This window comes from Danaus plexippus, chromosome 7 (genome assembly GCF_018135715.1).
Source record: "Danaus plexippus chromosome 7, MEX_DaPlex, whole genome shotgun sequence".
Lineage (NCBI taxonomy): Eukaryota > Metazoa > Arthropoda > Insecta > Lepidoptera > Nymphalidae > Danaus > Danaus plexippus.
Window position 1 is genome coordinate 1,605,068 of NC_083541.1, and position 26,935 is coordinate 1,632,002.

The 26,935-nt window shown below is 31.5% G+C and overlaps 2 protein-coding genes and 4 non-coding genes across 8 annotated transcripts; 3 read left to right on the forward strand and 3 right to left on the reverse strand.

The window, feature by feature from the left end:
- LOC116770960 (uncharacterized) lies at nucleotides 1-5,425 on the forward strand. Of its 2 annotated transcripts, none has more exons than XM_032662616.2 (5): nucleotides 1-128; nucleotides 2,843-2,937; nucleotides 3,472-3,645; nucleotides 3,997-4,150; nucleotides 5,249-5,425. In XM_032662616.2, the coding sequence occupies exons 1-5, from the start codon at nucleotides 119-121 to the stop codon at nucleotides 5,371-5,373; spliced, it is 558 nt and encodes a 185-aa protein (XP_032518507.2). In that variant the 5' UTR covers nucleotides 1-118; the 3' UTR covers nucleotides 5,374-5,425. The 2 variants fall into 2 exon arrangements, with proteins under 2 accessions (XP_032518507.2, XP_061376780.1); XM_061520796.1 differs by lacking the exon at nucleotides 1-128 and adding an exon at nucleotides 426-565.
- On the forward strand, nucleotides 1,095-1,287 carry LOC116771024 (U2 spliceosomal RNA). The gene has a single exon (XR_004353573.2). It is a non-coding gene; the product is annotated as a U2 spliceosomal RNA (small nuclear RNA).
- Nucleotides 1,810-1,928, reverse strand: LOC133318804 (5S ribosomal RNA). Its single transcript, XR_009752550.1, has one exon. It is a non-coding gene; the product is annotated as a 5S ribosomal RNA (ribosomal RNA).
- Nucleotides 2,362-2,480, forward strand: LOC116777113 (5S ribosomal RNA). Its single transcript, XR_004354004.1, has one exon. It is a non-coding gene; the product is annotated as a 5S ribosomal RNA (ribosomal RNA).
- LOC116770623 (uncharacterized) lies at nucleotides 5,415-26,504 on the reverse strand. 2 transcript variants are annotated; one of them, XM_032662169.2, is made up of 5 exons: nucleotides 21,524-21,629; nucleotides 8,987-9,086; nucleotides 8,253-8,420; nucleotides 7,754-7,883; nucleotides 5,415-6,142 (listed from the first exon to the last, which is right to left on the reverse strand). In XM_032662169.2, the coding sequence occupies exons 1-5, from the start codon at nucleotides 21,562-21,564 to the stop codon at nucleotides 6,054-6,056; spliced, it is 528 nt and encodes a 175-aa protein (XP_032518060.2). In that variant the 5' UTR covers nucleotides 21,565-21,629; the 3' UTR covers nucleotides 5,415-6,053. The 2 variants fall into 2 exon arrangements, with proteins under 2 accessions (XP_032518060.2, XP_061376781.1); XM_061520797.1 differs by lacking the exons at nucleotides 5,415-6,142; nucleotides 7,754-7,883; nucleotides 8,253-8,420; nucleotides 21,524-21,629 and adding exons at nucleotides 22,923-23,068; nucleotides 23,400-23,529; nucleotides 26,061-26,240; nucleotides 26,322-26,504.
- On the reverse strand, nucleotides 14,297-14,368 carry Trnac-gca (transfer RNA cysteine (anticodon GCA)). Its single transcript has one exon. It is a non-coding gene; the product is annotated as a tRNA-Cys (tRNA).
- Nucleotides 26,505-26,935: the final 431 nt, after the last annotated feature.

Here is a 26,935-nt window from a genome sequence, read left to right on the forward strand (position 1 = left end):
TGATAAGATATGTGGCTATTGCTAGTATGATTTGTGATGTCGGAAAATAAACTGCTTTATACATTAAAATTTATTCGCAAAGGGATAAATCAATAGAAATTGGTTCACAGTTATCAAGATGAAGTCCAGTAAGTTTACCAGTTACGTTATATTATATAGTTATATCGTGTATTGTGTTAATTAAGGATTTATTTTGTTTCGAATGTTCTTAATCGATATATTGTGATTAAAGAAAACTGCCGTGAAATGATAAGAAATTGTAGATGTGTATAGAATTGTTTATATAGCAAATAACATGGACATGTGTTACATTGAAGTCGGTTTTAAATGAGTTGCCAGTTAGAAACATATTGTGCTTATAAACACTCAGTAATAAGTCTTTATTGGAACTAAAGTCGTGAAACTTGGCTTTTTTTTAATAGTTTCTCGTTGGTGGTGATGTCGTGAAGATTTATAGATCGTTTTGGTTTCACTTGGATTTGGACACGTGTATCAGAGAATTTGTTGCTATGTTACTATTATTATGAGTGACAACAAATGGCTTCGTGTGTGATTACTGTTTCCGGTAATATGTGAATATAATTTTTGTAGACAATATGTTGATAAAATAACGGTTCTCCCTATCTAAGCTTCCATAAACATGATTGTTATTAGTATTTAAAGTAAATTTTTCACTAACTGCCAATAGATGTCGCTTATGACAATAATATATTATACACTTTTTATCGAAAATGATCAATAAAAAAAAATATTAACATTATTTATGAACTTATATAAAATACTGCATTTTTCATCCTATTCTTTAAGATTATAAAAGTAAATTAAAAATATGAATTAATAAGTTTACAATGTCAACGTTAATACTTATATTAAACATCATTACACTAAAGAAATAGCAATAATTAGTTAAATAATTCAAATTATTGGTGCATTTGAATAATTATTTCATATTTTTGCTTTTTGTGACTTTTGATTGGATATATTTTATTCACGCACCGCTAGATGTCGCTACGAAAATTCTTAGTAATATTTACATCGCGGTGATGAGATTTCTTCTCTCCGAAGGACCATCCAACGTGTCTCCTCAGAGCGGCATCGCTTCTCGGCCTTTTGGCTAAGATCAAAGTGTAGTATCTGTTCTTTTCAGCTTAATATCTGAAAGTTCCCGCATGTCGGGACCAGTATATTAAACTGATTTTTGTAAACCGACGGGATGTTCGGGGCTCGCTCCACTCCCGTCACGGGTCGGCCCGGCATTGCAGTGCCGCCGGGATCGGCCCACATATACTTAATGTTAAACGAACCCAACAAACTATCAAATGTCGAGAGTTTAGTGTGACTTCACCGTGTGTTTTATTTATTAAGGTAGTATAATATATGTAAGATGTGAAAGAATCCTTCTCGTGCAAACGATCGCATCTCAGCCATGAAAAATCTATGAGCACGAATTGATGGTTTTACGAAATTAGTCAAAACTGATATTTGTACTAACTACTTAGTTGCCATTTCGACACATCGTTTAAATATCCGACGTCGTTCAATGCAGTCCGTCTGAGAGAATGCATTAACAATTATTCTAACACGGATAGATATGTTCAATCGCCTTTTATACCCGTACCTACAAGTAAATATATAAAAATATCGGGGGAGGTGAAACGGTAGCCAGCTATAAGTGAGAATTAAGCTACGCCGTGAATGAAACAATGAGAAAAGTAGCAAATACTATGTCATGGGATTGTAGGAGGTGTGCATAATTGAGATTTTAAAAGAGATATAATGTATACATAAATATTGGTAGGAGGAACAAAAAGCCAACATCACGCGGTGTTCCCAGGCGGTCACCCATCCAAGTACTGACCGCGCCCGACGTTGCTTAACTTCGGTGATCGGACGAGAACCGGTGTATTCAACGTGGTATGGACGTTGGCAGACAACCATTCGGAATATTTGACAAAAATTTGTCATAATAATGTCCCATGTCACGAACTTTTAGACCGAGCCTTGAAGCACAGATTTCACATGTTCTGTGATATTATCGTCATTCATCCAAACATTTTGAAATATTTTCATTTTTTTTTTTTTTTTTTACTATGAAAAGAGGATAAATTAGGAACGTTGATTCGGTTTTTAGAAAAGTTAGAAAAAGCCAAAGCAAAAATTATATTTTTGACATAAATATTTCTACTGTGATTAAATCATCGAAAGGTAGCTAGCTCACAAAGGTAGCCCTTTCGTCACGACTAACTAACTGCTCGGCCGATGTTTTTGTTTCGGTTGATATTTTTTCCATTATGTAGTAGATGAGGATGTGAAGAGGACATATGTGAGGAGAGCTGGGAGAACAGTTCTGTGTGTCTGTCTGCCAACGTCCATACCACGTTGAATACACCGGTTCTCGTCCGATCACCGAAGTTAAGCAACGTCGGGCGCGGTCAGTACTTGGATGGGTGACCGCCTGGGAACACCGCGTGATGTTGGCTTTTTGTTCCTCCTATACCTATATTATGAATATATTACATCTCTTATCAATCCTCACATCCTCATCTACATAATGGAGAAAATATCAACCGAAACAAGACTTACTCGTAAAAAGAGTACCCGACAACGATTCTATAAATAGTAGTATAAGATATTAAAGTATCGTCCTCGTACAATCCGATCTTATTTATTTATTCTTTCCTGTCATATATAAAGATAACAAAGCATGAATTCTTGTAAAACGGGGCTCTTATATGAAGCGTCTGTTCATCAAAATTTTATAAACGAAACCTTATAAAGTTTATATTTTATAGCAACTCGTACAAAACAGAATTTAACATTTACAACGAGCGTTCTGTTTCAGCGTTCCCCTTTTCATTGGAAAATATTCCAAGACGGACAAGTTTTGCTTGTTTATCACTTAAATTTGGGAGTGTTTTATCTGCTTTGATTTTAATTGTGAGTATTTCAAGCCAACTTGTTTTTCATATGAGATAATATAAAAACTAAACAATGAGAACGGAAAAAATTACAATAAAAAGTTTATTGAAGTATGTATTTTGTATTTTTTTTTTAAATAAAACTAATATTTTCAGATGTAGTATCGCTTTTTTATTATTTTCAAGTACAGACTTACTCCAGACTCCAAACGAGATGAACTTCTGTCGACGACATTTCATCTCGTTTGCCCGTGACCAAGATTTGTTGCAAAGTAACCTGAAACGTAGGGAGTATATAGTTTAAAATAATAACCGGTGATAGCACATCCGAAAATATTAGTTTTGTTTAAATGAATACTCGCGGAAGTATCATTATTTAGTAACTATACTTTAAATTATTCTTAAAGCTCTGGTTGAGCAAAGTTATACTTCTGGAATTTGGAAATCTGGAATGGAATTGGAATTCTGGAATCTGGAAGACGAAAATCTTATTCGTTAATTAAAATCCAATTCCAAAGACCTTCCTAACTCTGCTTCACTCTATCCCTTCCAGCTATATTCCATCTTCGGCCTGGCATCATGCCTGGCGGCTCTGAACGTTCTCCCGTCACACTGGTCCCTGCAAGACACCGATGTAATTTTCTCTTACGCCGTTATAGTAATCGTCGCTATCGTTCATGCGATAGCACTGTTCCTGAGCACTCTTATGATGATAGGAGTCCTGAAGGTATGCACTGGATTTGACTAAAATACCTACATTATCGTTTAGTTCGCGGCCATTAGCTATATTCAATGTATACGAGGATATAGACGAGAAAGCTCGTTTGTTACTCTTCTATGAAAAAAACGCTGAATCGATTTTAATGTAACTTCAATACAATATAGATTATACACTTGAATAAAACATAGTGTATAATTTATCATGAAATATCTTATATATGATTAAATATATACAAATACAAGGATGTCATCTGGACTTATATGTTTTAAGTTTCTGAATTCTTTTTTTTTATGTTCTTAAAGAATCCTTCAAATAGGGTTGGCTTTGTTATTGTATCGAAATGTCTATAATCTCCAGGAAAAAGCTAATCTCATCAAGCCCTGGGTGATTCTGACATCGCTGCAGGTGTTAGTGGATGTCCTGATCTTTGTCTTCTGGACCACACTCAGTATGATACATCACTACGGTGACGGAGACCTGCTCATGTTTGTTCTGGAATTTATGGGACTCAGTGAGTAATTAATGAGATCTAAGAATTTCGCTAGTATTCACTGAAATAAATACTAATATTTTTCGGATTTACTACGCGTTTATATTAGTAGACGACATTTCGTCTAATAATGGGATCTAAGATTATCGCGAGTTTTATTCATTTAAATGAAACTAATATATTTCGGATAAACTACGCGTGATTTATTTTTGTAAAAAACTACATCACGGGCAGACGAGATGTGATCACGGTTGCTGAAAAGTAACCGAAAAATCGTTAGTGTGTTGTTAAAAGATAATTATAAAGGCGTAGTAAATCCGAAAATATTACTTTTTACGAAGTATTTTTAAATGTTGCTCTCAAACACGCACTTTGTTTGTCTGTTTTTTTTTAATACTTCGGCCGAATTTTTGAAATGACAGGTTAAATTTTGACGGAACTTTAAATGGAATATCTATAAACTTTGCCTACAGTTATTTTAGAAATTTTAAATTATTCTATCAATATGGATAGTCAAAATATAAATATTTAAAAAGCACGGACCCGCGGGCAAAAAACGGCGAATTGTAAAATGTTCAATAGCATGGATTTGTAAACACAAAATTCTTAGCTATTATTTTGTTTAATTGAAAAATTCTTATCAAAATAAAAGGGTTGAAACATTATTTATTCCATAGAAAGTTGGTTTAATGAGTACCTAATTTGTTATTTTTATAATCAGTTATCATAGAATTCAGAAGTTAAGTGATAAAATAATTTACACTGATGTAATTTCTCTTAATATTTGATAAGATATTTTATAGTTTTATTATAAATTCAACAAACAGCCTTCAAGCGTTACACGCCTTTGCCTTTTCCCTTTCCTGTCATTTCTTTATTCCCACCCCTCCCTTTAACTCAACAACCAAGGTTGGCAACGCATCCGCAACATCTCTGTTGCGGATGTCCTTGGGCGACGGTGACTACTGCCCGTCAAGTAGGCCGTCTGCTCGTTTGCCACCGGTCACATAAAAAAAACATTCAAAGCCAATACTTTTCCGTAATAACCTTTTCGTTTTGAAAACAACGATATCAAACTGTTTATATATGTGATTGTTAATAGCTTTAAAACATTTTCAGTGATAAGATTCTACATGCTGATGATAGTGTCCAGCTATTATAAAAAATTAGACGAGGCGACCTCTGAGGAAGTTCAGAAGTTAAGAAATATCACCAACCACGAGAGCTGGTATAACGCAGCTTAGATGATTTATATATTTTTGTTTTGTAAGAAATACAATATATATTTTCTTATAATTTGTTTTTTTTTATTTTTACACTATAAAATTTTCTTAAAATTAATCTCATTATACAATCAAATATGTTTTTCTAATCTATTACATAATTTGATTTCTTTAAAGCACTATAAAAATATAATATTATCTCAGATATAAAATATGAATTCTTAATATAAAAATATGTCTCTTGATTCAGTATATGAAAGTTTTTTTTTTACATTTGTACTGTATATATTTTAAGATAAATTAAATCTTAGAAGAAATACGTTGGATAAAATAATTATTGTTGTAATCACATTAATATATATGTATATATAAACAAATGACATTTTGAACAAACCAACGAAATGTTGTTGGTCTGCTAATTCATATTTTCACAATATTTGGCACATAAAAGAGCATATTATATATACATATATATATATATATTTTTTCATCATTAACATTAAATATTCGTTTAACCGACATTGTATTTAAGTCTTTAATATCACCTCCTTTATAATCTAATTTAAAATCAATTTCCATATATGTAAACTTCTTGGTAACCTGATCATGGCAGATTAAATAAACCCGAAGCCGTTTCCGTTCCAATAAAATAGTATTGTGTTTATTTCTTTCAAAATTTTATTTTCACTACTTTTGCGTATCTAGGCTTCTCTCGTGTACGTGACGGTGTCATCTCTTTGCGTTTTCACGATCATACTCCAGATTAATAAAATCACATACACGTTGATCACTGAAAAGTAAAAAAAAAATATTCATATAGTATACATATAATGTATATAGTTATTAATATAAATAGTTCAGGTTCGCCTGGGAATAGCAAAAATAAATTCTCAACATTTTCAACTTAAGCATAGAGCTTGCTAAACAATAAAATAAAACGAGTCAACAAAAATTTTATGTTTATCTGATCGATAATTTCAGAGCACCTTTAGGATTAATTGGCAGATACTTTCATAGCATTAACATCTTATTGCTTCAATAATATAACATATTTTTTTAATATCGTTATTAACATATATATATGTTATCATGTATAGTATACAGCCTTACGTAAAATATATACCAGAAGTCGGAAGTGTCAACCCTATTTTTTTTCTTTCGAATGGATAGTGCTTGACTGTTATTCCACTCGTTGGATGGTGGAATTCAAGTCGTAGGTGGTGACCGCACTATTATAGTATTAGCCTATTCACTCTTCTCTTGAAGAAATCAAAAAGTGTACCTCGATAGAAACACACACGCTGGCAAACTATTTTATTTCTTGCTGTTCGTAACAATGAGATGTTCATATCCATTTTATATTTCCCATACCAGTTTCAATGCAAATACTAATATCAATATCGTTTTAATATTATAAAAATCGTTATCAATATGTTAATGTTCTTCATTGTCACAAGAGACTTTGCAGACTCGTCGTGGTCTTCACGTATCAGTGACCCGCATCACAAACCGTCGCCACTCCCCCTGATTTCTGCCTTTTTGGCATATTGGTGCAAGGAGCCGTACGCAGCCGCTCTGATCTGGTCAGTCCATCTTATCGGTGTCTTTACTCGTGGTCTGGGGCCCTCTATTTTCCCCTTTACTACCAAGCGCTCGATAGACTCGTCATTACGTCAACAGAAGTGACCAAATAATGTAAGTATCCGAGCCGAAACAGTGGAGGTCAGACGCTGCTTGACCCCGAGTTCTTCGAGGATGTACCGGTTAGTGCGGAAAGCAGTCCATGGTATCCTCAGCATTCTTCTCCAGCAGCACGTCTCGAGTGCGTCTATCCTCTGTTTTTCGCTCTTTTGTAGGGTACTCGTTTCAGACGCATAAAGGAATATGGAGAACACAAGCGATCGTACAAGCCGGGTTTTAATCGCTTTGGTAAAGTCGCGGTTCTTCCATTTTTTGCAGTTTGTGCATCGCTGACCTAGTGATTGCCATGCGTCGCTTTTCTCATAGATAAAACGCCGCTGTTCGAGATCAACGCGCCAAGATAAGTGTATAATTAGACAACATAACAATTCGCGACCTCTTTGATTTCTGGTAAGTTGTTATTCGGCCAATAAACATGATTTTGGTTTTGCTGCAGTTGATCTTCAGGCCAAACTCGAGACTGATTCTCTCCATTTTTTTAAGAAGTTCTTCCATGAAACAAGCACTGGTTACGAAACTACGGTGTCATCCGCGTAGCGCAAGTTGAAAAATTTCCATCCCCAAGTGTGATTCCGTCAGTCCATGTATCATGAGTACGCCTCATTATCAACTCTATGTAGATATTAGAGAGCAGTGGAGCTATTATGCATCCACGAGGAACGCCTGCTCTAGGATGAAGGGGAGTCAATGTTTAACTTACTTAATTCGAAGAGTATCAGAAACAGTTCGTCACCGGTTTCCTTGATGAGGACGGCGAGGCTGTATATGAACCCGATGATTGATAACGCGATTTGGAAGTACAGGTACAATTTCATTAACATCAGATGTTTCTGTAAATAAAATGAAGAACATTTATTTCTTTGAAGATATAATTAGCACGTCACTCATATTTTATTTGTACGGTCAAAGATGTGAGTCGTTTTTAAAATTTTGAATAATATTTAGATATGTATAAGATGGACTTTTTTGAATTATTTATTGTTAGCTAGTTATTTTAGTTAATTTATTGTTAGCCAAATACAAAAAATAAGGATGATTAGTGAGTGGAGTGGCGCGGCGCAGTCATTTTTAAACACATTTTTATTAGTGAAATCTTTGCCCGTACATAAAGTATATTTTTCGAAAATTCTGTTCCTTTAAGTTTTACACGAGATAATTTACATAGATATAGGTTACAAGTTTAATTAAAATAAAATTACCATATGCAAGGCGACAATGAGCACTATTGTCAAGACAAACTCTAGTACAAGTTCTGTGATGTCTACGATCAGATTTGGTAACTCGGAGATATCCTCAATATCCTTCTGGGAGTTTCTGATGTATGATATGTATATAGAGAGAACAGATGTCACCACTAGCGATAGAATCTGAAAGCAGCCGACAATTATATTAGTTATAAGGCGGAGAAGTTTCAAAGAAACAGAGATATAATTTTAAAGCCCTTCAAACAAACCAGGGCATAGAAAAATTATTCAATAACTGTTTGATAGACACTTCAAAATAACACAAAAATATGTTGAAGAATATTCGATTTTAAATTTACGTTTAAAAGAATGATATTAAATACATCTTACAAATGCATTATCAGTACGTAAATAACATATTTACGTGATATTGAGTGATGTAATTTCATGTGTTCCTAGCATAATTATTAGATACGTTACGTTTTATTTTGTGTAATTTGAAACGTAAAAAATGCAATCATTTCACAGTAATTATTCCTATCCGTAAAGGTTTAATATTAAAACAAATATTTATTAAGCAGCCTATTTTGGACCGTTTTATTATAAAAGCCACGATTGTATGATTTTCTTTGTGTTTGTTAGAAATCACGTTAAAGCTAATTCAGTTGTTCTAGATAAATTTTCATTTTATGATTTTACTAGTAAAGTTAATTTAATTCTATTATTAATTTATTGATATAATAACTCACCAAATATCCGTAAGCAAAAGTTATAAGTCCTTTTCTAAGCGGGAAACAAAAGCAGCACCTCGTCAGAATTGGTACGTCAATGTAGGAGGATATTTTATCTCTGAAATTTTTTTATAATTATTATAATGATATACCAAAGGCTGTATAATGTAAACATAGTATAGGCACAGAACGTATTAAAAAAAATGTATTTCTAACTAGATGCATTAAGACGTGTTTTTTAAACTTTTTTTTGCATATTTTTTAAGGCCATCGTTATTGCAATGTTATTCCGTTGATATTTCAAAGTATGTGACATTTTGTAAAGGTTAAGTATTATCGCAATTTATGAGCACAATATACAAAGTAAAATAGGTAAAGTAAATTTCTAATAAATGATTAAGTAAAATTATATATAGGTTATTCAAGCAACTGTTAAATTTTGCATGAATGTCCTTCTATTTATAGAGTGTCATATAGAAAAAATATACTGGCAGTTAAAATAAACTTAAATTTGTGTAAAATAAAAAATTAATGTCATTATTATTAATTACATAGAAAAAAAAAATATTTTCTCATACGATTAATGACTTTGTAGATTTATTTATGCTTATGTTGTGAAAATTGTTATGGAACTAAAAAAAAACTTTTTAAATTGAAAGAGCAAACTGAATAATATTTCTCCGAAATGATTTAGAAACGTATAAAATAGAAACCGTACGTAAAACATTTTTTTAACTAAACCCCAAGCGGACAAAGTGGTAATAAACTATTTACAAAATAATAGCACTCGGCTACGCTTAAGTGACCACGTTAAACATAATTTATCTGACAAACGGAAATCGTAATCACAGCATTTTTCAGGATTAAATTAACTGTGACACGATTGAATCTTAAGTATTTTATTAATTATCATTATTAGTCATAAAAGTTGAAAAATAGAATAATAAGACTTTTTACGAGAAATTATATGAAGAAGGCTAAAGATTTAAGGACTTTTGATGGAGTCAATAGTCCTTAAATCTTTAGCTTTATATATATATATTACGTTGGAAATCAAAACCATTACAATGTTGACTGATAATAATAATAATAAATAATGTCGAGTACATGAATTATGATACATTTACTGACCTTTACGACATTCAAATATTGGACCTCCAAAAAAATACATATGCGTTAGGAGCCTTGGTTTCCAAATTAAGCTCATGTCAAAATGTACGAGTATAATAAATGTAATACATAAGTTCAGATTTTCTTCTCCTCTTGTAACTTTTTCATTCTACGATACTTCCATAGTCGTAAGATTTGTATGTGTATGTATTTGTAGAATTGAACGAAATAGTCATTTACATGAAATAATCATTAAAAAGGAAGCCCTATCTTAATTTAATACTATTACGGATGGACATTGTACATATATTATCAGAAAATGAACAATGAACAACACTCTTCCTCCGATAAGTTATCACATTAAGACGGTATCTTGTATAAATTTGAATTTTTTGTTTGTATTCTAAGATATATGTAACTCATTAAAGTAAGTTTTGGTAATCAACACTAATGATGTGAGCTATGTCATATTTGAAAAAAGATTCACTTTTAATGATAAATGTATTTTTTTGAAATTTTATATGAAAGGTTTAATCCAATTTTTTTAATATACTCATTCTTACTCTCTGCATATCTCATATTAATATCGTCTAACCGTTTAGACTTGATTTCAAGTTGACTACTAAAATAGAAATGTCATATTATATTTTGACGTTTAATGACAATACACACATCGAGGAATCAATAGAGATTGACGTTTGATATGTCATATGTGTGTCAAAGTCATAGTTGTGTGTAATGTTTATTACGTTAATTGAATGTATTTCTAATAAATTTGAAATAAAAGAATAGCTTTGTACCTAACTTCTTCATATAAATTTTGACTGAGTATAAAAAAAAATCCTTCCGAGCAGTGCTTTTAATAATGGATACAAATACAAAGTAGTTGTGATGCATCACATTTAAACCATAGATTATATAATTCAAGACTTCATTGACTTCAATTGTCTATAGTCTATAAGATTGTATGAGTTTTGCCTCATTGCGTATAAATCTGTAGTAGCTTACAATAACATTATTGTACCTATCATCAACATTATACTTACTTTCTTTCTTGAATTTATTCTCTTAGTTTAACAAAACGATGAAATTTAATATTATGAAAATTAAACCATATTTACATTATCTTAGGTGTTATTTTAAAATATTTACTTTTGAAAATTAAATAACATTTAGTATAACTTTATAGCTTTCTGTAGTCGTTTGGACGATTAGATAATAATAAATCATTGAGTTATCAATAAAAGCTTTCTTTGGACAAATAACACGATTATTTTAATACAACAATTTTAAAAAGGCACTTAATTATCATGCATTCTGGATGGATAGATGGATGGATGATGGACATTTGGCCCAAGGATTGCTCATGCTACTTACTAAATAAATTTAAATATCCTCCTCAATATTCAATTTTAAAATCAAGTGTTAGGCTGTAAGTGAGGTTTTTTTTACAACATACGTAAAAATCAGACCTCAGACTGTAAGTAAAGTGAGAATAATTTTTACTTACCTATAGCGCCTGATACCTAAGAATTAGCTATGTATTAGTTAGGACATATGTTTACGTTTATTGTAGACATAAATATTAAATAAGTAAGTCCATCAGAAAATAAGTAAAGTCTGGCGTCCCTGGGACTAGGTATAATCATACATTTCACAGTAAAAACATAACAATAGTCTGTGACAAAATCTCAGATACAATAAAAAGATACCGAAAAAGAGTTGCATTCATTTCACAAAGAGTACAATATCTAGGCATCGTGACTTATTAAGGTATCTCGACGGTTACATAACTGTAAGAAGTCTCATAGCTTGTACGCCTTACTATTTTTAAGCTGTTAATATTTTCTTGCTGTAAGTGAATAATTAACTAAGCTAGTTTTCGTTTTAGCTTCATTCTATTCAGTATTTGTCAATATAATGTTATCAAATACCTGTATGTTATCTTTTAATTTTATAAACGAAGTTTATAATTTTGTTTGCCAACTAAAAAAAATGAGGTTTTCGTTAATACATTCAATGGTCTCAGCAGTAACAAATTACTTAGTGCCTAGTCACGACTTTGTCCCTTCAGAAATCCTTCTTTACATGATTCAGTAAGCATAATATGTATAATATACGCAGTCACATTGGCGAAATCAAACTATAAGAAAAGAATAGAATGTATCCAAAGCATGTCTTCTAAATGGTTCACAGATGGTTTGTACCAAAAGGTATTTACGTAATCCTGTGATATAAAGTATATAAGACAAGTAGGTCACATAATGCAATATCCGGGAGATTAAGTAGGTATTATGTGTGAAGGAAATGTTTGTTATGGCGTGATTTGCTAACGACCAGGTATAATTTAGTTATATATAACTAGAAATAAACATTGTTTTTTATGTTATCTCCTCTCTCTCTCTCTCTCTTATATAGACGTCCGGAAGATTTTATAACACTAACATTATGTTAAATATGATTTTAAACACCCAAGACTCATTTAAAATAAGATTATTAGTTCTTGATATGAGATTAAGTCAAGTGTATGTAGCTAAATCTGTTTTCAAGTTATAAATCGCGTGCATTTTAGACGTTGAGTATTAAATTCATTAATGATCTAATTCTATGGCTAAACAAATAGTAAATTACTATGATTTTCAGGAAATCATTTTATTATCTCAGAAATGACATAAATAATGCAAATATTGCGAAACAGCAACCTTTGCATCCCATATCGTCAAAATACTATCATTTAGTCTCAGACAAACAAAGAAATATTTAAAACAAGTGTATGCAGGTTAGGTTCACTCTAAAAATCTATGATTTTCGTTGCATATTGTTTGATTTACTTATAAAATATATGATTATAATCGAAAAAATGGAAGACAAATCTTATTTTACAGTCTGGTTGAATTTTTAAATTATTATAAAAAAATATTACACTTTTGTATTTTAAGGAATACATTACAAAGTAAGGTTTAGTTCCATTATATTTTATTAAAGTAAAATTTTTATTTTGCATGTTTATCACATGTCTCATTACATCGGGCACGGGGTGGGGGAAAGTCAAAAGCCCCAGTCAGAGCTGCCAAAGCTATAATCATAGCTCGCATCAGATGACTGCGTAGATTCTATATTCTCATTTATTTTTGCGATGCTCGACAACGTTTGTGTATTTTAATTAGAGATTTAAATTGTTTATTCAATTTATAATGAGCTTTTGATTTATGGAAACATATTTTATAGTTTGTTACGTACGCGCTACATATTATAAAATAAATGAACATCGCCGAGGTAACATCGTTGTATAGATAAAATATCATTTAACAAGTGACGGCGCTGACTCCGCGGAACCAACACCAAGCCGTGTGAACCAGAAGATTCCCGATACCACACAAGCTATGGAATGGCATTGCTATCCTAACATCGGGGCAATCATGTAGTCTTGGGTATAGGTTATAAGTTTTAATATGTAATTTTTTTTATAATAAAATATACATATAAGTATGTTTCGTAGTTTTCCTGGAACCTCCGGTTGCCACCTTATATAATTAGTTGAATGTTGTATATTATTGATATCCCATTATTATTCTCTCCATTTATTAATTGTAAAAGAACATTTTAATATCAGAAATACATATAATAATAGAAGTGAAACTTCCTTCTGGTTTTACAAAGTATTATATAAAATTTAATTCATCATCATCATCATCAGCCTATAGGACCCCACTGCTGAGCAAAGGCCTCTGCTCACACGGAGAAGGTTAGAGCATTAATCACCACGCTTGCTCAAGAGGGGTTGGCGATTTCAATCTTATAATTTGAAATTATAAGACCAGGTTTCCTCACGATGTTTTCCTTCACCGTCCGTCAGTGGTGTCTAAATACTCTTAGAAAGTACATATGATGCGGAAAAGATCACATTGGTACTTGCCAGGTTTCGAACCCGCGCCCTCACGTGTGAGAGGCGGGCTTTTTAACCTCCAGGCCACCACGACTACGTAAGTTTAATTAATTACATTTTAATTCGAACATAGTGTGCATAATAGAAATTTTTCTTGGGCTGAAAAACATTTAATGTCTAATTTAAAATAAGAGGGGAAAAAGTACGGTGGCTACGTGGGCATCGCTAGGCAGAGTATCTAAAATACTGACTAAAACGTAGCGGTATCCTGTATTGTTTTATTAAAGCGTCTCGGGATGGATTTTACCACGGTTCCAAAAGAAAAAAACGATAGGGGACACCCGGGTTTGAACCGGGGACCTCTCGATCTGCAGTCGAATGCTCTACCACTGAGCTATATCCCCGTTGCGTAGTGATAAATCAATTTCAAATAACAATAAAGTCATATTTAAACATAATACAGATTGAGTCATTACTAATTAGATAAGTAGTCTTAGTCTAAGTTTGTATCGTAACGCAAAACGGAGCCATAACAGTTTTTCATTGATGGATCTTTATCACATTATAGTGTTAACCAGGGTTAATAAGAAACGGAAAACGCTTAGTATGTAGTGTGAAACTTGAATTAAGCATAAAGATGAGGTGACCATCGCCACATTTTTTTTCTTAATATTCACTCATTTAAACATATTTTAATTATAAGACTTCTCAAAAACCTACTGCCTTATTACATCTAAATCAAAATTGGAATTTTGGCGTTGATGGTTAAAGTAAAAATATGTTTCTATAAACTTAGGCAAAATTTGAAAATATTCAATGTGTAACAAATAATAAACAGTTATCTTGGTAACGGTTCAGTTCATAACTTAGATAAACATCGATCTTATTGAAATAAAACTATCTATATTTTTCGGATTTACTACGAAATACGCGATGAGCATTTCTCATAACTTTAAATTGTTCTAGAGATTTTTTTGAACGCAGAGTTAGACAAACCTCTTTTTTTAAACAAAACGAATAAACAACGTTTTAACAAACATTAATGGATTCATTTAGTACTGGCAGATCTGTCAGACTTTTTTTACTTTTTTTCCATTCAACGTTACATGATGACGACGGCGTCCCTTATATTCGTTTTTAACGAAGCTCATTGTTGAAACATCAACTAAAAATATTGTTCAATGATTTTTTAACTGACGTAGACAAGTAAATAATAAAATAGACGTAGTTTAATTTAACACACACAAAACACAAATCAGTTAATGATATCCGAGATTTTCGGGTAGTAAGCGTTTTTCATTATTTTATTTTCATCTCTTCTGCCCGCGATCACGGTTGCTGTAAAAAAACCGAAACGTCTGGATCATGAAGATATAAAATAAAAAAGGCTTTGTATCCGAAAAACTTAGTGTCATTTACAACGACAGTTGCTATTGTTTTAATATGCTATGTACTCATATGTCACAGACGTGAAATCTGAGCCTTATTCCAGATATGAAGTAAATAAAAATGTCATGTGAGAGCTAATGTCCCATTGAAAACAATTACCACTTCGTTGAATAGTCCGTTACTGAAAACTGATTCCCGCCCTGTCATACACAAGGTTGTGTCATAATATGTTTTGGTATAAATCATTTGTGTACACCACATTATACGTGTATTTTTTTATACAATTTTAATATTTCTATCATGTATAATAGCGATTATATACATATTATATGTAGATTTCATAATTTTATCCATAAAAATAATCTCTTAATACATGTTTCAATAAAAATGTGGTTTAACAAATTACTTTAAGCTAAAAAATACATTAATTTACTTTTAATACTTCTGTTGAGTATACTATAGTAAACAAAATAACAAACTAATTCCTAGAGATTTGAATGGCATATGTCATTTACATTGAACTATGTTAATGTTTGTTCAATAATATATATAAATGTATGGACGAAAATATTCTATACAAAGAGGAAATTGAATTAAGGAATGTATGTATGTATGTATGTATGTTTGTATGTATGTATGTATGTACTTGAATAAGTCTTTTTGAAGCCGATTGATATATTATTAGATATGCTGTTCTCATGAAATTAAAGATTCTTTCTCATGAAAAGGCGTATTTTCTATACTGTTTTGTATTTAGATTAGAACAATGAGTAACTATAAAAATATTCACTTTTATTTTAATGCAATTTTTTTATTATTACTTAACATATGTATTTTACTACGCTATATCACAACCCTCATTTTCAATCAATTCCAGAAGCTTTAGGTAAAAATATATATTGTTTATTTGGTACTTTATGTCCTATCAATGTATCAACGAACATACTCAGAAAGAAAGGGCTCTGGCCCTCAACGTAAACAGAGTGTCCATCACAATTGACGTTTTAATTGATGATTTCCTTTGCATAAAGCAAAAAGTTTTAAATTATTTTGCATTTTAACAGATTAAAATATACTCGTATTTCAATTTCTTGTTTTAATAATTTTCGACAAATATTACTAAACGAATAGATCAATAAAAATTTATAAAAATATTGGCGTCCACACTCGTACGTACGTGGCAAAGAAACATTGTTTTGAAACAGTAATGAAATATATAACTATTAAAACCAATCCTCGTGTCTTGAATGTCACAGTCTATTTAAGTTAACATTAGTATGATATTTTCATAATAAAGTGAAGAGTTTCTTGTAAATTCATGACCGTAAATGAATACATTACGCGTTCCAGAGTATACTACAATGGAAGTGTTTTTAAATAAAATGTTTATAAACCAGTTACATAAACACCTTCACATAGAAATAGCGTTAGTGTATTTACGTGTGATGTAAATTGTCACTCAGAAATTAAGTTCTTGTTTCTCAAGATAACCATAGAAATTGACGCTCAGGAATCAAGTTCTTGATTCTCAAGTGTGTTAACCTATATAAAACTTAAACCGAAGAATGACCCCCGTTGGTCGGGAATGTTAAGTACTTGATTATTTTTAATTTTACCAACATATGACATCATGTAGGTCGTACATTAAGGTAGATTGTAAGATTTCTTTTAAATATAATTAGTTTGAAGAAATCTTTACTTTTCTTTCGACCTTCCGTCTGTAGCTAACGTAAATGGCTGTAACTCCGTAAGAGTATCGTAACAAAACCTTCCGTAATTTGCATTTCTGTTACGTGTACGCTTTCATTAATATAACGGAAATTAATTGAATTATTATTATCGTTTGTTTCTAATATTAAAATTAATTAATACCGTTTGAATTTAAGATATATTATCTATTATTATGCCTATATATTTTATGAAAACTAGTTAATCTCTCTACGACCTAATAAGAACTTGGACCGACCATAACTAATATTAATTCAAAGCATGCTAATTTAATAATATTTTCTATTTTTATTCATTTATTTAATTATTTAAAGGCTCATCAACAACATAAACACAAACATTTATCATAATACAATAACAGTATTCAGGCCCTAACAGCCCTTCAGGCCCCTTTGTAACTCGCCGGTCTGAGCACTGGCCCACTCTTCCGGTGACGCTGTAAAAGCCACAGGGCTAACAGCAATACACATTACAAAAAAAAAATAATAACAGTATTGTCTAATACTGGTGTTTATATTTATTACAGACGAGCTCAACATTTATAAAATGCGTGTTAGAAACAATATAATTTTAATAATTTAATGTATCTGTCGGAGTAGGGTCCAAACCGTAGTTTTTACAAAGGGTGACGTCAGCATAACCGACGTCACCAATGCCTATATTCATGAATGTCGTCGGGCTCTCAGACTATTGAAGGTAACCTCGAAGACGGTTTGACGAAACCCTTACTTCGAAGGAGTCCGTACCCTGCAACGGCTCGAGCGAGACTTCATATAATATGTACTCTTGCCTCTATTTATACCAACATTGTTGGGACTACACTTGCACAGGTGGCTACGCAGGTGGTTATGTGGGTGACACCTGATAATTTTCAACTATCCTCAATTATTAGTTATTCAAATAATATCAATTGTGCCGAAACGGACATTCTGACGGTTGGTGCGTGCTCTGCACCATCCTGCAATCCTAAATCAATATTTTTTGTTCCTTTTTTTTAATATCGCACTTGTAGCCGATCTGGTTTAGTACATGACATACTTGGTTGAGATTCTCTGGTCACCTGAGAAGGGATAGACTGATCGTTATGAGCCGATACGGCCATCCCGACAGGCTGTGCGTGCTCAGCGCCAGCCGTTAGTGTAATGTTACATAGGTATCTGAAATAAAGGATTTATGTTTGAGCTAGGTATCAGTGATAAATTCTTGTTATCGCTTTGAAAAGACTATGCATTGTAACAGAAGACAAACTGATGTCTATGTTACCGGATTTTGTATTTTTTTATAAATCGAGTGACTACAAGTCTACTCATGAATTCCGTAGGCATTCCTACGTTACCTCATGGTTCTCTTAAGGATACATCAAGGACCTGTGGTTATCTCAAGCGTAGCACGTGATTGGATCAGAGGTGTAACATTCTCCAGATCTGTGGTGTATACGTGTCTTCTCACGTTACCACAAGGCATCAGTACGTTATCTCGTGGTTCTCTTAAGGATACATCAAGGACCTGTAATCAGCTCAAGGGTAGCACGTTATTAGCTCAGAGTTATCACTCTGTGGTGTATACTTGTCTTCTTAGGGCTTCACAAGGCGTCTCTACAGAATCTCATGGTTCTCATAAGGATACATCATGGACACGAGATAGCTCAAGGGTACCACGTGATAAGCTCAGAGGTAACACTCCAAATTTTTGGTGTACACTTGTCTTGTCACGGCTCCACCAGGCGTCCCTACAGAATCTCATGGTTCTCACAAGGATACATCATGGATACGAGGTTTGCTCAAGGGTAATAACACATGCTAAACTCAGAGATACTATTCTCTGATTTTTTTTTATTTCGTATACCACCATCGTCGGTTATCGCGTCAGGTTATGCAGAACCCCAAAGGTGTCACAGTTCCCAACGTGACTGATGGAATTGAGGCTGTAGAGGCAGTGGTTTAGATTGCAGCTTTTCCGATCCCACTTCTGATGTCGGAGTAGGAAGCATTTTGTCGTTTTTGAAAAGAGTGACATCAGCATATCTGACGTCACCGACGACTTTATTCTTGAATGTCAGCAGGATCTCAAGCCCTTGAAGGTAGCCTCGTAGACGGTTTGACGAATCCCTTACTTCGAAGAGGTCCGTACCTTGCAACGGCTCGAGCGAGATTCCATGTAATTTGTATTGTCGCCTCTATTTATACCAACATTATTGTGACTACACTTGCACACATCGAGGTCATCTCGGGCCCCCCAAGGGGGGGGGGGTCGAGTATAGCTTATCAGGGCGTAGGCCCCCTGAGCTGGCCGCGACTCCGCCTGTGAATGCAGGCGGGTCGTTGGGGCGGGCATTTGTAGCCCTGGTGTCGTATCAGAGTCGCCGCTGGCGAGGCGATGCCCAAGGACATCTCAAATAGGCTGCCTCCAGCCTGCGGCAGTAAAATCAAGGTGGTGTAAAATCAAGGTTGTAACACTTGCACAGATGGCTACATAGGTGGTTATGCGGGTGACACCTGATAATTTCAACTACTCTCAATTATTAGTTATTCTAATAATAACAATTGCGCGGACATATCTGACACACTTTATATGGAACAATATCTGTGTGCATTTCTTCTTCGTATACACTTTGTCTTTGTTATGTTCTACATTCATAAATCATGACGTCGTCTTAAAAAGAGATACAATATTATTCTTTTCGTCTATTAATATTGTAACCCAACCATCTGTCCTTACCCTCTTTGATAAAGTAGTGGACTATGAACTAATTTGCTCCAACAACTATCAGTTTATCATAATACTATCTTATAAACAATGCTTCATGTTTACCAACGTAAATTGAGTCGTCTATAGTCTATTCAGTGTATCGAAATACATATATATATAGTATAGTACATATATATAGTCTATTCAGTGTCCTACTATGTTACTTCTCTTTGTTCATGTACTAAGGTATAGAATTTCATAGCTGTATTTATGACACAAATTAAAAAAAATCGGTTGTTCAGTAAATATTTTGAAATATAATTTTGGTAGTTTGCTAATATTTTTAAGATATAATTGAAAAAGGGCCTTATCAATTTTCCTATTTGTAATCATGTTGGTATATTCGTAATTGTGTTTGAAGCAGCCTTTCAGAAACATTATTATTTTATTAAGTAAATAGTAAAAATACTTAATAAATAATCTAACTAATATATCAATGAATTGGAAAGGATTTTTTTATATGAATTTCCTTTAAATGTATTTGATGAAAAGTTATACAATTAATATTTTTAATTACTTTTTGTCGGTAGTGGAAAATAATCTATCAGACGATAAAGATTCGTTTTTCATCATATATAATTAATTAAAGTTTGTAACAATGTTGTTTACAAGTTTAATTCACCGTATCTAAATTGTTTTGCATGAGAACGGGAAGTCGCAGAATCGTATGCAACCTTCAACCTCACTGGTTATGAAATCAAAGCTTGTCGTAAATTACGAAAACGTTTTACGTTCATGGAAATGGAATTTGATTTTAACCATGAAATTAAACGTGAAATTTTTTTATGTTATTTTCCTATCTAAATAACACGTAGTATGAAACAACACGTAGTTTTCAGTTCCATTACTGTAAACTTTTTTATTTTTAATGAAACTCATGAAATTTAAATTTATTTACGAATAGTAATGATAAGAGTGTTAACAGATTGGCGACGATTTGCTAACGTTTTTTTGTGGAGTATATTGATGTTAGTCTGCGTCTTTGACAGCGTCATGTGGAGAGGCGCTAACCTTGTTAATTTAAAAAACGATCTCTAAAATTTCACTTGTCTGTCGACGTAAATCAAAAGAAAAGGTTTCGGAAAATATATCTTACAATTTAAATAATATTTAATATCAGTGTCTTTAACTAACATGTTTTTAGAAGTTTAATTTGTATAAATAGTTTTTCTTAATTTTGTTGTTAAATTAAAAATAGGTAAACATTTTTATTAAAGATATTCAAATCACATCTGTGTTTATTTACCAAATAGGATTCGAATACACAAATATAATAATATAAAGAGAAATTGTTATTATCATATATAATTTAATACTACTCCACGCGTACTTTTGAAATTAATTTTAGTTTTTTTAGAAAAAAAAAATTGTTATAAAAAAAATAAGTTATAAACATACACATAACTTAATGATAACAATCATATACAATGTAAATAAGAAATTAATAATATATGAAATTAGATAAATCATATATCAATTCTCACTCGGATACATTTAAAACGAGACTTTCCCTGACAGAAAGCAAAACTTTCTTCTATCGGTAACACACTATTAATTCAAAGATACTATTTAATTTAAACAATTAAACAGAACTCGTAACTTACCGATTAGGTAAACAAATCCAATTTGGCTAGTGGACAAACACATAAACAAAAAAACAAATATATAACAGGTTTAGTGAAAGTGTTGCTTACTTTATAGTTTTACCCATGGTGGCGGCCATTTTGACGTCCATTACGCGAGACTGTTATTTGAACACTGATTCCCCTGCTTGTTTGGATACATTGTGTATTGGTATAATGATAGAGAGCTGTTATTACCGTCATTATTCTTTAATATATGAACTATGCATAGTTGACATTGTTTAATTTGGACAATTGAATAGTAACTTTTATATAGATAGAATTTCGATAAAATAATGTTATTGTATTCGATATAATGTTATTATTACACCACGCAAAATATAAAAATATATTAATTTAGTAATATATTCATTAATAAAATTTAAACGCATTCCGCTTGGGTCACGTCAATAAATAAAAATTGGGGAATCGTATAGTTTTATATTTTAATTTTTTTTAAGTAATGGCTTTTGCGTATTATCTTGGCAACATACTTAACAGCTTCATAGAGATCTCAGTTAAGAAATAAAGATACATCTAAGTCTTGCAATACCGTGAGAATATGTATGTTTACTGTGCTGTTCCCTTTCATCTTGTGTATTTTTGCGACACATATATATAGTATTCATAACGAACGCATAAAAGAGATCATTAGAAAAAAGTTCACATTTTAATTAATACGCTGTAATTTTTTTTAATCTATTATTATATTCACTGTCAAATCGATGGAAATAATTAACCAAGCAGGATTCGAATCTGTGCCTCGAATATATCGCTTTTAAGTGACAACGCGGAATGAGCCATAGCGTCCTAAATGATTGTTGAGAAATATGAATTTAACATATTTACGTATTTTATTATCATGACATAATTATAATTTTTTCACCTTCGTACGTAACAATAACTATCGTTTCAATATCTGTAACATCGTGATGCTGGTCAGAGCTGTTATTTATTGTAAATTAAGACTTAAAAATGTTTGTAAAATATAAACTGTTTTTTTGATAAAAAAGTTTTGGTATTCATTGAAATGTATAAAATATTTTGTATCATAATGAATAAAATATTTATTACTAATGTTGTCAAAGATATACATTAAAGATACATATATATATATATATATATATATATATATATATATATATATATATATATGTCTACTACGAGTTTTTTATTATCTAACATCTACATAATATGTTATATGTGAATAATTACTAATTAGTGTCAGGCACTTCCTCGTCTGCCCTTGATCACGGTTGCTGCAAAGGAACCGAAACATAGCGTCATATAGATATCAAATAATGAAAACTCGTAGTGTCCGAAAAACTTATTTTCATTTATTTCATTACTATTTAGTCTATATAATCTTATTTAGTCCCGTTTCATTATTAAAATTTTGCTGAATTCTCACAAGTAAAAGTCGAATAAGAAACAAATATTTATCAAGATAATTTATGCTTGCATTACTTACACAAACAAAAGCTGTGGTATGGACCTGGTGTGGATGGATCTATATGAAATGTCCGTTCTCCTGATAAGTAACATACTGAACGTCTCTCTTCTCATTGATAACTTTGAGGGTATTGTAGACTAGGAACAGCAGATATAAGTTCAGACCTTAAATAAAACAGGCTTATATGAGAAAATGCATCTTTTTTTTGGTATATAAGATCGTAAGTCACAATTGTTATGGCCTAGAATGTCGTTAATGAAGCTACAGATTTAACATTTTAGTTTTAACTTAACTAGATTTCACTCCTTTCTTTGCTTTTTACTTTGAAATTTATATGTGAATTTTTTTTTATGACTAGAGAAAACATACATCAGAAAAATAATTTCGGCAGTTTTTTTTTATTGCTAACAAAGATACACATAAACATTAGCTCTTGCTGTTGAACCGTATTTAGTAGGACGACAAAAAAAAATATTCCCAAATAGAAATATTTACCTAAAAAGAAGAAATACACTGAGTTCTCAATATATTCCCTGTAGTCAAAGTAGATGAGGTCCATGCAAAATGTCACCGATTGGAACACCAGCCCGAAGTATAAGTAAACTTTTAAGAGAATAATTTTCTTCTGGAAATATATGAAGGCTATTTTATTTTACTTTCGTGGAAGAAATAGAACATAGACAATATTTTTACTTCTATGGTGTGTAAGGGAAGGATAGCTCAATTCCCAAGTAACTGGAACATCCAAGACGGCAAATGTCTATGATTTACAAACTATTTCATATCTAATTCAAGAGTTTGTTTAATTTAAAAAAATTTATTGAACCAAAGAACTTATTTAATATAAAATTTAAAGCTGGTAAATATATTATTTCTACATTATTATTAACTATCCCCGAAAACCTTGGATTAAAGAGAAATTTATATAATAGCTTTCTTATATATTATATATTAAATTATATATTAATATCAAAAGAATATAACTTAGATAAATCAATTATAAACCTTTTCATATTAATTGCTATTTATATTCGATTTAAATAAAATATAATATACATATGTTTAATATAGTTAAGTTATATTGTTATTGTAAATATAAGTAGGGAGCATTTTGAAAATGGTTGAGATTTTAATTTCAGCGCTTACATCAATTCGATCTGTGTGTTTTGATTGTAAAGGTCACACACGAGTAGCTGATTTGACAACAATTGCAATCTTACCACTGATGCAATCCCACGACACCACACGGTCATGAATTTGAAACTTTTAATCATTCGAAACTTGTTTTTTTTTTATTTATGTAAATATTTTACGAGTATGTAGATATTTAAATATTTTTTTTTGTAATAAGAATTGAATTTTCGTATTTATTTAGAAAACAACTGGCATTTAGAGACTGCTTTAGCTGGTGTGAGATTGAAGATGTATATTTTAAAATTTTATAATGTAGTACAAATAAATAACTTTAATAGGATTTGTGGAAACTATAGTTTTTAATCTTATTAGTCATATCTAAGTTTTAGTAATAGTGGGCGTAATATTACATTTTTCGGGTCCGCTTGAGTACATCTTGGTAAACTGATACTTATGTATTTTCCTTTTTAATATATTGACATATTCCATAAAACCGATTTTCATGTTATTTTTAGGCAAAACGACGACCGAACAACGAAAAAAAAATTTAAGTTAAATAAGTTATCTTTTGTAGTAATTGATAATATTTAAACATTGTTATAAAATTTAACAGAAAGTTACTATGATTGCTCCTTAAGTATAAGTAACTATAGCATTATGCCTATAAAGGAACTTTGAAGATCAACTCGTATTTATAACTAATTTAATATTTTTCTTTAATTATATTTAATATATTTAATAGATATGACTTCATTTTATATCTTAAATTACAAGCATATCACATACACATTCAGTTAAATTGTATATACGTTGATATTAATAGATAGTGATGTAGATTTATCGATAACTTAAATTAGCAACATTTCCAGTCATAACGGCAGGAGTTATATAAGAGAGGTGTCATTAGTTAATTCGAAAGTAGGTAAATGTATAACTAGGCTCTGATGTGAATTGAATCTTGTACTTTAGTATTTGATATTAGCTTGGTGGTGCCAGGTGTCATGTCTGGCTGAGGTACTTAATAAGAGTAGAATATTGTATTAAGATTATTTAGGATTTAAAAAAATGTGATAGTCTTAGAACAGAACCATGTGCTACTATTTGTTAGCCACTAACATTGTATTGAGTTTTAACTTAGTTAACATAGATTTTGAATTCCTATATATAATCCAAACATCATGAGATTAAATAATTTCCTTTCATTTTAAAGATATTTATAGCTCTGTGGCAATACGTTTTGTTTTTAAGGCTAAAGCTGTCCGGAAGTAAATAAACAATGTAGATACGGATTATCAGTTATTTGGCTGGCGGACAAAAATTACGCAGACTCTTTTCGTTAATGAAAACTAAGTTGTGGTATATAAAAGCAAATAATTTCAATGGAATTTACGAATGTATTGACTTATATTCTTAACGAAGTTTAAGACAGTCGTGACGTAAAATTTAACTAAATTACAAAACAAAGTAAAATTTTATATGTCAAGTGCTTAGTTAGCAATTTATATATTTCTGGCATATCCAGTTAGGCCCAGACGTATCTCATAGACTCATACGGCAAAGAATGATTCGCTCAAGTAACTCTATTAAAACTTTCAGTATCAAGAATAAATACAACTTTAAATTAATTAATTTATTTAAAGTTAAATTAGTAAGAACTAAAAATAAAATAAAATAGATAATTATAAATAGAATTCATAGAATAATTGATTTGAATTCATTCTTTTGAACGTATAAATGAAACTAATATTTTTCGGATAAACTCGCCCTTTTTTTTTTCGGATAAACCGTGATCACGGGCCCTCGTCAGTCCGTGATCACGGTTGCTGAAAAGTAACCGAAACGTCGGGATTATGTAGTTTTTTAAAATAATCAAAATCCGCGTAGTTTATCCGAAAAATATTAGTTTCATTTAAATGAATAAAACTCGCGAAAATCTTAGATCTTTTGAACGTAATTTGTCAATTGGAATGTACAATTTTGTAGATTTGAAAATAAGTGAATAAAGAATTTACAATAGGATACCTTATGTGCTCCGACTAGTAATATGATTGTCATCACAACGTCTACCGACACGAAAAAAATCGTCATTGGAAGGTGAACCAATGGGACATAGCGGCTCTTGCTATAGTCCCTTACAGGTTCACCCATCAATTCCTCCACCAGCAGAAATATCAGCAGGGGGAAAGACAGAAGCGATAGAACCTGACAACGAAAACAACTGTTTGATAATACACATATATATTAATGAGTTATTATTTCATTAGAAAGTATTAAAACACTCACCAAATTAAAATACCCAAATATTACAACGCCCTCTCGTATCGGCACGCAACAACAGCATTTTGTGACTGTGCAAAATGTTTGCCATTCGTTTTGAAAACACTTCATTATATAGAGAAAAATGTTTTTATATTCTGGATAATGGCATAGTCTGATAAATATAGTCCACTTGCTAGCAAAGTTCGGACAACAATGATATAAAGAAGTGTAACCACATCCCACATACATAATTACAACAATAGGACACTTCCTCAGATATCTTTGTAACAGTCATGACTAAAACTGGAACGTACATCCATTATTATTTACCTATATCATATTTATTATTCAAGAAAAAGATTTAATATAAATTTGTAATGAAATGTAACTTTGTATTTACGCTAAAATGAATACATAATTAATTATATATATTTAAGAAAATAATATGTACATTTTTAAGACAAGTTTTAATGATATGCCCAAAAAAAATTTCATACATCTATCCCATGTTGCATCACAGCCGGCGGCAGAGTAGGGGTAAAGTAATAGGCACTCAATAGATCCGAATTCCCGAATCTTATACGTAGATGGAAATAAGAATTTGGGTCTAGATTTTGTGTCTTCGATTAATTTTCAAT